Source organism: Hemitrygon akajei, chromosome 5 (assembly GCF_048418815.1).
Source record: "Hemitrygon akajei chromosome 5, sHemAka1.3, whole genome shotgun sequence".
Taxonomy (NCBI): Eukaryota; Metazoa; Chordata; class Chondrichthyes; order Myliobatiformes; family Dasyatidae; genus Hemitrygon; species Hemitrygon akajei.
In genome coordinates, this window is record NC_133128.1 from 137935629 (window position 1) to 137947892 (window position 12264).

General features: G+C 37.7%; 1 protein-coding gene across 2 annotated transcripts in view; it reads right to left on the reverse strand.

The window, feature by feature from the left end:
• Nucleotides 1-220: 220 nt before the first annotated feature.
• itgb2 (integrin, beta 2) overlaps nucleotides 221-12264 on the reverse strand; it is a 99623-nt gene continuing 87579 nt past the window's right edge. For both annotated transcript variants that reach the window (XM_073046630.1, XM_073046631.1), the window contains exons 15-17: nucleotides 9020-9186; nucleotides 5826-5924; nucleotides 221-3133 (exon numbers count right to left, since the gene is read on the reverse strand). In XM_073046630.1, coding sequence (XP_072902731.1) covers nucleotides 5859-5924; nucleotides 9020-9186 — 233 coding nt within the window. In that variant the 3' untranslated portion in view covers nucleotides 221-3133; nucleotides 5826-5858. The remainder of the gene's footprint in view (nucleotides 3134-5825; nucleotides 5925-9019; nucleotides 9187-12264) is intronic.

Here is a 12264-nt window from a genome sequence, read left to right on the forward strand (position 1 = left end):
CTCAACAAGCTTTTTTTATTTCCCCTTTTGTTCTGTTTCCAATCTGAAGTGCTGATGATACTTCTTCCGAGAGACGAGGCCTGGCCTGCTGAGTATTTAAACCATTTTTAGCCTCTGCAGTCTTTTGATTTTCATGCCGGATTAGGTTCAATTCTTCACTTCATTCTCTTTCTGCTCACTGTACATTGAGAACTGTTCCTCGGAAAAATAACAACAAATGGCAACTACAATATTTTTCTTTATTCTGGATTATTGTGTTAAAATCCGTTCATTTCTTTTCTCTTATTTTACAGTTAGCATTTGCTTCATGAGTGCAAAATAATTATGATCAGTATTATGCAAAAGGCAGCATGAATATGTCTAAAGCTTACAAAGAGATTAATTCAACAGAACAATTGTCTTCAAAGTTCCTTTCTCTTTTTAATATATTGTACTTTCCTTGAAGTTTCTTCCTGAATTTACAATTTAGCTTGAGTTTTGCTTAATAGCTTGCACATAAAAAAAATCACTGTCACAGTTATCCACTGGCACCCTTATGTGCTCTGTACAGCAAAATTTGGATGACATGTTCAGTCCTGAAGACATTTGCAGTTAATCCAATTTTGAGTGCAAATGAATTCATGGTAATGTATGTATCTTGATAATATCAATGTCAATTCATATACTACTTTTAGTACTGAAAAAATCCCTATCTGCTTCATAGGACTATTATCATATAATAACATTGCACTGAGCCACAAAATGAGATATTAGCACAATTGACCAAAACCTTGGCCAATTGGGATACATTGAAGAGTATATCAAAAGAGAAAACAGTACAAGATGGAAAAAGTTTGGGAGAAAATTTGAAAGCTTCGGGCCTGTGAAATGGATGACGTGGCTCTCTGTGATGGATGAAGTAAATTCAGGGGCGGACAAGAGAAGCTTGGAAAGTTTTAGGGTTGGGGCAGATTACACAAATAGATACACTGCATTGAAGTAAATCACACAGCATCATTGGCACACTTGGAGGAAAAGAAAAAGACTTGAAATTCATCCATGGTTGGCAGATATAAGTGTACAATACAATTAAGTGCACAGAACAATTTATGTAGCACCTTATAGAGGAGGAATGTACTAAGATATTATGTGGTACTGTACCTTCATGGAAACAAATATTGAGGAAGGAGAACTAGACCATGCAAGATAAGTCTGAAAGTAGGGGAGGAAATTAAAGAACACTGGCTACCAAAGTGAGGGAAAGGTATACGGACTGCACAAGAGGTGAAAATCAATAATTCAGAATTTCTTGATTTTGACCACAAGGGCTGGTGGAAGGGAAGAAGGTTACCATGAGGACCAACATCTTAAAGTGAAGTACTAGGAGATAAGCTGAGACCTGCTGACTATCATAACATGCTTTGAGTAGATTATGGGGAGCAGAATTAGATGTGCTAAATGTTATAGAGTGGAAGTAATAAAGGAAGCAAATTACCATTATGTACCATTTGAGTTAGCAATGAAAACGGGCAATTTTATAGAGGTTGAAATGAACTACTTAGGGTAGCGAGGATGTGTGATCAGATGCAACTATGTATGCTGTGCTGGTGGGAAGGCAGGGTGAGGGTGGAGAGTGTGTGGTTGGAGTGGGTGTGCAATGAGCGAAGCAGGTGCACAAAACAGTTTAACCAGTGTCAATAACAGCGGGGGTGGATTTGGTGAAGAAGATATACAGCTTGTGATAAACTTATCTTGAAGAAGTTTAGTAGTTTACATATCAATGAGGAAGGCATATAAAGCATGGTTGAAATAATATTATTAACCTTAGGTACAGGTGCAAATGAACATGGTACTGTCTCTGCAATTAAAGAAGGTTTTACATGCAAATATCACACTTAAACTACATACACCCCCATACAAACATGCAGACAGAAGAAAAGATTGAGAAAAACTGAGTCAACATATGAAACAGCAAAAGGGAAATACTATCATTTTATGTATCTCTGTATCATGTTGGCTCAGTTATTCTTATCCTTCTAATAAGAATGGCCTGCTGGGCAAGCCCCACAATTTCACCAATAACAAGAAGTTAGACAGACCACAAAGTTCAATGTGCTGTAACTGCTGCCATTGAGCTATCTTGAATCGCCTATCACAGACATTCCTTTTCATCGACACACCCCTTCCGCCAAATGAAAACTAACTTTCTTCTCTCCCTCTTGTTCCCAGTTCTGACACAGTGTAACAGATGAGAAACATTGACAGTTTCTCCTTCCAGAGATGCTGTCTGATCTACTAAGCAGATCTTGGATTTGCTTCCAACTTTTTCTGTTTATATTTCAGATTTTATTTCTCCTTCACTGGAACTCAACATTTGTTTTTTTGTCTTGCAGAGTTTTGATTTCTTGCGATGGCATCACTGTGACAAGCCATGGTTAGCATAGCACCAATGGAAGCAGGTTGCACTATTTACAAATAGTCACTGTCTTCATAGAACATAATGATCTCATCTACATACATTTGCACTTGTTATTTTTATAAACAAATAAAAGAATGCATAGCACGTAAAACAAACTTTTTTTTAGGATCTAGAGGTTTCAGCTTCTATTAGAGATTAATTATTAAAACTGGAAATGGTATTTTTGAAAATAACCACAGCAAGTGCCACAATACTGAATTAACTGGCATTTGATGACCATTGTTTAAAGTAACTATCACTTGTTTTAACCCAAGCTCAGTTACAACCCATCTTCATTATTTCTGCCTTGTTCTCATTGATGATAGATGGTTTTTGCACAGGCACAATGAGTGCTACTTCTTCACTCACCTGTTAGTCATTGTGCTTAAAAAATTTTTAATTGATTGATTTACAGCAGGTAAGATGTATTGCACTGGACAACTGATTTTTATCATCTAAAAATGTGGGTATATGTCAAGGGTGTACATCACTGATGCAAAGTTAGTGAGTTTTATGGGTTCAATCAATTCAGGTTGGCTGTTTTACTCATCTGTCACATAGTCTGTGTTTGTGATACTGCAAGTGGAAATAGTAAAATGATATCTGAAGCATTTGAACCCATCTCCATCAAGATCTTCAGTCTTCTTTGAAGCCGGGATTCACAGTAATGGCTTGTCGAAACAGTGGATTATTACCCTGGTGAAGAGGATTCAGAAATAACAAAACAGTCAGTTTACGAAAGCGTCATTCTTGAAGGAATTACATTGTACCGCAGGGTATACAGCCGAGAAACAGGCCGTTTGACCCATCCAGTCCATGCTGGTATTTATGGACCACTCCACAACTATTATCAAACCAAGTAATATAGCCTGGGAAACCAATGCAAAACAAGCCTAAAAGTTTGAGCTATTGTCTCTTACTCAGTAAGTATAGAAAAAAACAGAATAGGGCTCACTTCAGCCATTCCCTGATTTTGGATCTTGTTTTGTTTACCCCCAGTTAATGATACATTTTTTTTAAAAAAGTCATTACATTTCCATGGCACTTAACAGGGTAATAGTTGTATGACAGCGTATAATTTATTGGATCATCAGAGTTTACAGTCACTCGGGCATACAATACTGCCATCACCAGGAGGGTTTGACAAAATGATTGCATATTGAAAAAAATACTTAACTGTATAACAAAATATTGAAAACAGGAAGCATAGTTTTGCAAATAGTAAATGTGTTATTAAGTGTTTGAATCTATAGATTCCAAAACAATTGAGTTCTGAAGCTTCATTAAGGGAAATACATATTTTTTTCATTTTAGAAACTGCAATTGTTTGCAAAAGTCAAAGTAACTTGGCTTTCTGAATGCTGAACCTTTAGAATATTCATTTCTCACTTACTGCAACAGAACTGAACTGACCAACAATTTAGGGCAATGTGTCATTGATTTTTTGCTGAATAAGATGAACAATAACTTAGCTCAATGTAATAATTTAACATTGATGTTAAATATTTATAACAAAATGAATTAATAAATTAGATCAACAACTTTTCATTTCATTACAGGGTCCTGCATAAACGTCTCTTCTGGTTACATGCTAAGTCTTTAACCATTAATCTTCAGTCTGCTTCATCTCATTCTTTTTTTTCTCATTCTTGATCTGCCTACTAGTTGAAACACAGTTTCAGCCTTCTTTGCTTTATCCGTTCAAAATTTTAAAATATATTTACTATTTCACTCTTCAATCTCCTTTGAAGGATTGTAATTTTAATTAGATTCTTTATTTATTTGTTATTGGCTTATTATTGTCACATACCAAGATACAACCAGAAATTTTGTTTTGCTCGTCCATGTGGATCAACTAATGTGAATTGTACTCCTTATACTGGCCCCAAATGTTCCCAACGTCTGCTTTCCAACCACTTTTACCACCGTTTTTGTCACTATTTGGGACAAAAGTACAAATTTTGATGCTTTCTAAATATTATATATTAGTATTTGTAACTCACACAAATGCAATGTGCAATAAAATTTATACTCGTTATTCAGATACAATATGAAACAAGCTCTCTGATCCGCTTAGTCCACATTGGCCATAAAATACGAATACTACCCTACCTATTTTGTTCTCCTCATTCCCATCAACATCCCCCAGACTTTTCCATCCACCTCACAATAGATGCAATTGAAGTGGCCAATTAAATTACGCTCCCGCACATTGACTTAAAACAACAGTAATAGACTATACACTGTCTCTTCATTGGAATCATTTCCTAAACTGATTGAAATGACCTAAAAACTTGAAGCCATGTACCTCCAAGCTCAAAGACAGCTTCTATCCCACAGTCATAAGATAACTGAATGGTTCCCTAGTACAATAAAATGAACTCGACCTCATAATCTACTTGCTGTGACCTTACACCTCAGTGCCTGCTTGCACTGTGTTCTCTGAACTGCAACACTTTATTCTGCATTGTTACTGTTTTACCTTGTACTTTCTCAATGCACCATTGTAACAAGTTTTTCCTTGACTTCCTCACTTGCAGACTCCAGTCAGTTCAGGTTGGCAACAACATCTCCACAATCTCCATCAGCACAGGTGCACCACAGGGCTCCTTCTCTTCTCATTTTATACTTATGACTGTGAGCCTATGCATCGCTCCAATGCCATATTTAAGTTTGCTGATGACACCACTGTCTTTGGCCAAATCAAAGGTGGTGATGAACCAAGTAAAGCCCTCCCCATCATTGAGCACATCTACACGCATGAAAGCAGAATCCTTCATCAAGGACCCCCACCATCCAGGTCATGCTCTCTTCTCATTGCTGCCATCAGGAAGAATGGACAGAAACCTCAGGGCCTGTACCACCAGGTTCAGGAACTATTATTATCTCTCAACTATCAGGCTTTTGATCCGGAGGGGATAATTTCACTCATCCCATCACTGAACTGTTCCATAATCTATGGACTCCCTTTCAAGGACTCCTCATCTCATTTTCTCAATATTTATTGCTTATTTCTTTATTATTTTTTCTCTTTCTTTTTATATTTGCACAGTTTGCTGTTTTATTGCACATTGATTGTTTGTCCTGTTTGATGTAGTCTTTCTTTGATTCGGTTGTGTTACTTGTATTCATTAAAATCTTAATGTCTGGTAAGAAAACGAATCTCTGGTGTGTATAGGGTGGCACATATGTATTTTGATAATAAATTTACTTTGAACTTTGAGGTTTATCACTGTATCTCAGTACCTGTGACAATAATAAACAAATTTATGCAATTTAAATTTACCTCTAATCATGTATTAAAAGCAATTTTCATTAGTTAACCTTACTGTAAACTGTTGGCAGTAAAGTTAAGCCTTTTAAATGACATCCACTTATGCAAACCTACCACTTTAAATTGATCTTGTCTCTATTAACATCTTCAATCTTCCTTGAAGTTGGGATTTATGGTAACAGTTGTGGCCTGTTTAAACAATGGATTATCGCCCTGGTGGAGGTAACACAGAAAATTAGTATCTGAAAAGCCATCCAGTATAATTACAAACAACCACAAGATATACCAAAGAAGCAGACCATTTGGCCTTACCATCTGTCTTAACCAAGAATGATTAATCAAACAAACTGTGTATTTACAATTTTACTCAAATATTAGTGAAATATTAAATACACAACACTGCTATTAGACCCAGTAAAGAAAACCAATGCAATGCTAGTAAACTTGATTGGTTCAGTATATATCAGAAATTCTGAAATAGAAAATCTGAAATTCATCCAGATTTCTAGCCTTAGATATCTCACCAATCAAGTTCTGAGGCTTTACTAAAAGGAAGCATTCTAACCAACAGATTTTGGAGAAATTGTAAAAGCAACTTGGCTCTCTGTAACTCTACGTTTTTTATTTATGGTTTTTGTACTACTTATTTTAACTTAAATATAGAGAAAAAATGAATTATATATGTCTACTAAGTAGTTATTTATCATGTATTTTCATTGTACTGCAGCTGTTAAGTTAACAAATTTCATGACATATGCTGGTGATATTAAAGGCGATTCTGAATCTGATCCTGATTCTGAATGCTGAACTTCCTTTAGAACATTCAGTCCTCATCTGTTACAGCAGAATTTATTCCAATAAAATTCTGATGGCAGTATAAAGCTCCAGTAAAAGTCCGGCACGGTCTGAGTACTGCTAGACAAGCAGATTTTCTGGACTGTTGGGTGCCATTTCTATGAATATCTCAACCCATTTTTGATTGACTTTTCTTAGTGATGTTGCACAATACTGTAGTGTATCTGTAGCTAGGCAGGCCTAAGTGAAGTGTGGGAACTAGCTCCAGTGAGTGGGAAGGGAATGCAGGAAATGGAACCCTGGTGAGTGAAAACTCTGCTCTGCATTCCTCCATAATCCTCTCCATACTTTCTCCTACCTCCTTACAAAATATTTTTGCATTTAATCTTAAATCTGATTTATCTTTCTACCAGAGGAAACACTGTTTTCTTTGCCCCACCATTTCATAATTATATACTTTCTACTAATTCACTTTTTGACCACCTTTCGAGCACAGTAACATTCATTTCAATCTTAATTTGATATATTTCTTCAATTCAAATAACTTGGTCAACCCTTTGTACTCAACCTGTGTGGGTGCCAATCTCTTTTACCATTGTTCTGTAACTGAATGACAGTGATTAGACAGAAATTAGATGGAACCTTATGTGGAAACTTTCATGCTACCTATCGGCCAGGGATTATATAGGTGAACAGTTCATATCTTTCGTAAAAACTTCCCAGTGACATCATTGCACTCTCCCTTCTGTCTTTAATCACAAGCCATATAAAAAGTGGCAAATAATTCTCTATTCCAGAAAAAAAAACAGATCATGGCCATAAATGATCCAAAAATATTTTGTCATGGCACACAGAACAGTGCAACCCAGGAACAAGCCCTTCAGCCCAAAATGTGCTGAACCAAATACATTAGCGATCAAATGGCCAAATAAACCGATCACTTAGGCCTACACCATGTCATTATCCTTCTATTTTGCTTACATTGATGTGCCTATCTAAACACGTCTTAAAATTTCCTCATGTATCCGCCTCTACACACGTCCCAGGCACCCACCAATCTGTGTAAAAAACTTGCCTCTCTCACTTACCTCAAGATTGCCCCCTCTCACCTTAAGTGCAACATCCTGGTAAACCCTTATGTGTCCTCTCCAAAGCCTCAAAATCCTTCCAATAGTGGGGTGACCAGAACTGTATGCAGTACTCCAGATGAGGCCTAACTAGAGTTTTATAAACCAGCAACGTAACTTCCTGACCTTTGAACTAATAAAAGCAAGCATGCCATGTGCCTTTTTAATCACCTTACCAACCTGCATAGCCAATTTCTGGGAGCTATAAACTTGGACACCAAAGACCTTCAATTCATACTGTCTCTTTACATTTGACCCACCAAGGTGCAACGCTTCACATTTGTCCGGGATAAACTCCATCTGCCACTTCTCCACCCATATCTGCAACTGATCTACATCCTACTGTATTCTTTGCCAGTCATCTACAACACCACCAGTCTTTCATATCACCAAACTTATTAACTCACCCAACTACATTTTCCTCTAGGTCATTTATATACATCACAAACAGCAAAGGTCCCAGTACAGAGCACCACTAATCACAGACCTCCAGCCAGAAATAGCCCCTTCAACCACCACCTTCTGTCTTCTATGGGCAAGCCAGTTCTGAATCCAAACAGCCAATTCACCATTAATCCCATGAATCTTAATCTTCTGGATCAGCCTCCCACAAGGGGCCTTGTCAAATCCATGCAGCCAACATCCACAGCTCTACCTTCATCAATCATCTTCATTATCCGATCAAGTTATCTCCCTAATTAGGCCATGGTTTTCCAAATATTCATAAATCCTATCCCTAAATATTCTCTCCAACTTCCCTACCACTGACATGAGACTCAGCAATCTATAGTTTCTAGGATTATCAGTGAAGCCAGAATGGACTTCCAAGTCAGTAAAAGCTTAGGCCCCTCATTTCATAATCTGAGACCCAATGCCTGCTTTCCATGTTTTTGTTTTCCAGTGCAGCTAAAACCAACAGCTACCTCTCCTTGGAAGGTCCTGTGCTGCAATATTATTTGGCTTGTGTATTTAGGGAAGAGGACAAGGAAAATATGGGTGTGAAAATACAAACTGATTTTGAATGTTAGTGAAAATTCTGACCTCATCATCATGTTGGGAGCTGGGCTTCATTTGGAAGTTTGCACTTTGGACCACAGTGGAAGATACAGCATGGTCCTGAATGCATGATGACTGGTGATCATAGAGCAGTCATCTAACCTATTGTATGCAGGGCTTGCAATGTCATACAAGACCAAATTAGTATTGATACCACAGAGACAGCAAGGTCTAATTAAAATGTGATACTAGCTGACAGAAAATTAACTATAGATATGCATTTTGTGCAGAGGTTACCATGCACTGTTACCACAGTATGTTACAATGGCATAGCATGGCATTTTAACAATGCATAGCTTTGGTACAAGTTTAACAACTATTTCTACATACATCATTCCATTTTGCTTTTGCTCGCTCCTTTTCAAACTTCTTAAATTCCCTTCTGTCATACAGATAAGTCAGCAACTTCCAGATCATGAGAATAACCAATCCAATCAGCAGCACGCCAGCTACTCCACCAGCAACAATAGCGATGACATTTGTGGGTGGAGGACATTCTGAAATTACAAAGCAAAAACAGGTGATCACAGAAAAGCACAGTCCATTTGAACAGTTATTGTGTGTGTATATATATATATAAATTAAATTAATGATTGGTCTTTCTAGGTAATTCTTCCAGAATAAATATAGCTCCAATATCTGGCAATTTATTAAAGAGAAATAAGCTTTTCACTAGTGGATTAGCAGAGCTGTTTCACCCCATCTCTTTTCTTATTTGCGGTGTGTTGCCATTGGTTTAGTAACTGGCTGGCATATCACAGTGCAACATGAAGTAACTTTTGTTTTAGTGCCTGTGCCTTTGACAAGATGGGAAATTTGCTTTTGTATCAGTCTTGGTGATGGATGGTCAGTACCCTTAGAGCTCTCTTGTAGCTTTTCCTAGTGTTCTTCAACATGACAGAGCACTGAGTTATTAAGTAAGGAAAAGAAATATCCTTGACCATATTTGAGCATTGTTGAGGGATCCTATGGAACTTCCTTGTGTCCTTGTGGTTGTATGCAGTTTTAACACCTCTATTATAAATAAGTCAAGAGTTGTTAAGGGAGAATCTGAGAAACTGGAGGAAAGGTTTGATTTAGTAGCAAATGTCAGGCTGTCGATGACTATCCGTGGAACAGATGTCCCAGATGTTAGGTCTTTGGTGGAAGAAATTACTGAGTGTTTTATTTTCTTTGGAAAATTCAGTACCAAGTTTGATGCTTGCTCCCCATTTCAAGCAACTGACTGGTCTGTGGAGGACAATCAAAAATTAACTGCATTGCTTTGGTTTGGTTATTTTGGTCATAACATTAAATACTGGCTTGTTTCCTTCCCTAAAGCACGTAGGTGGTTAAAAATGTGCAATAATCTGGTAGTTACAGTCACCAAATCTAATACTAGCATTTTATTATAAATTCATTTAATTAATTTATATTACCTAGTGAGATGAGATGTCACTAGTTATTTAACAAAAGTCTCTCTATTTCTTACAGGATTATCATGAAATTTGAATAGAGGGTATCAAAACACATGCAAAAATATGACATAATTCCAAAACTAGTACTACTCCTGCTTGAAATGTCAAAAAGCAGGAAAAGTTTAGATCTTGATTAAATCCTACATAAGTTGAATAAAAACAGATATATTTTTTCACTATGTGTTGAATCTGGAACCACTCGATATGCTATTAGATTTAACACTTCAACATACAATAATGATAATTTCCTTCTGGTCCATTAACTAAATATGCTCAAAAAGAGCAATGAGGGAAGTGAAATATCACTTGCCAATGATATCTGTGGTTTGGTCATGAATATTAAAGTAGGTGCCAAATATTAGGGAGTAAGACAGGGCAGGTGACAGAAGTTTGTGTGGGGAAACACTTTGTACCTAGTGATCACAACACCATTAATTTCAAAGTAAATATGCAAAAAGGTAGGTCTGGTCCGCGAGTTGAAATTCCAAATTGGAGAAAGGCCAATTTTGATGGTATCAGAAATGATTTAGCAAATGTGAATTGGGACAGGCTGTTTTCTGGCAAAGGTGTACTTGGTAAGTAGGCAACCCTCAAAACTACATTTTTGAGAGTACGAAGCTTGTACGTGCCTGTCAGAATAAAAGGTAAAGATAACTCGTGTGCAGAACCTTGTTTTTCAAGAGATATTGAGGCTAAGAAAAAAAAGGAGGTGCATAGCAGGTACAGGCAGGTAGGAACAAATGAGGTGCTTATGGAGTATGAGAAATACAAGAGAACATTTAAGAAATTAATCAGGAGGGCTAAAAGAAGGCATGGGGTTGCTCTAGCAGACAAGGTGAAGAAGAATCCTAAGAGCTTCTACAGATATATTAAAAGCAAAAGGATTGCAAGGGACAAAGTTGGTCCTCTGAAAGTTCAGAATGGTAATCCATGAATGAAGTTAAAATAGATGGGGGAGATCTTAAATAATTCTTTTGCATCCGTATTTACACAGAGTGAGACAAAATGGCATCAGCTTCATGGACCCTAAATAGAAAACAGAGGAGGAGGTGTTTGCTGTCCTGAGGCAAATCAGGATAGATAAATCCCCAGGGCCTGACAAGGTGACCCTACAGGAGGCAAGTGCAAAAATTGCTGGGGCCCTAGTAGAGATACTCAAATCATCCTTATCGACAGGTGAGGTACCAGAGGACTGCAGGATAGCACATGTTGTTCTGCTGTTTTAAGGAAGGCTCTAAACACAAACCAAGAAATTATAGGCCGGTGAGTCTGATATCAGCAGTGGGAAAGATATTTGAAGGTTTTCTAAGGGACTGGATATATGAGTATTTGGACAGACAGGGACTGATTATGGATAGTCACCAGGGTTTTCTGCATGGTAGGTCATATCTGACCAATCTTATAGAGTTTTTCGAGGAAGTTACCAGGAAAGTGGATGTTGTCTACATGGAATTTAGCAAGGTCTTTGACAAGGTCCCACATGTGAGGTTGGTCAAGAAGGTTCAGTCACTCGGCATTCAAGATGAGATAGTAAATTGGATTAGACCTTGTCTTTGTGGGAGAAGTCAGAGAGTGGTAGTAGATGGTTGCCTCTCTGACTGGAGGCCTATGACTTGTGGAATGCCGAAGAGATCAGTGCTGGATCCATTTGTTTGTTATCGATATCAATGATCTGGATGATAATGTGGTTAACTGGGTCAGCAAGTTTCTAGTTGTCACCAGGATTGTCAACAGGATAGTTCCTCATAGAGGACAGCGAGGAAGACTCATTGCTTGCAGAGGGATCTGGATCAGCTGGAAAAATGGGCTGAAGAATGGTGGATGGAATTTAATGCAGACAAGTACAAGGTGTTGCACTTCGATGAAACCAACCAGGGTAGGGTCTTACACAGTGAATGGCAGGCACTAAGTAGTGTGGTAGAACAAAGGGATCTGGGAAGAACGTCCGTAATTCATTGAAAGTGGTGCCACAGGTAGATAGGGTCGTAAAGAAAGCTTTTGGCACATTGCCCTTCATAAATCAAAGTACTGAGTACAGGATATGGGACAAACAAGAGAAAATCTGGGGATGCTGGAAATCCAAGCAATACACACAAAGCGCTGGAAGAACTTAGCAGG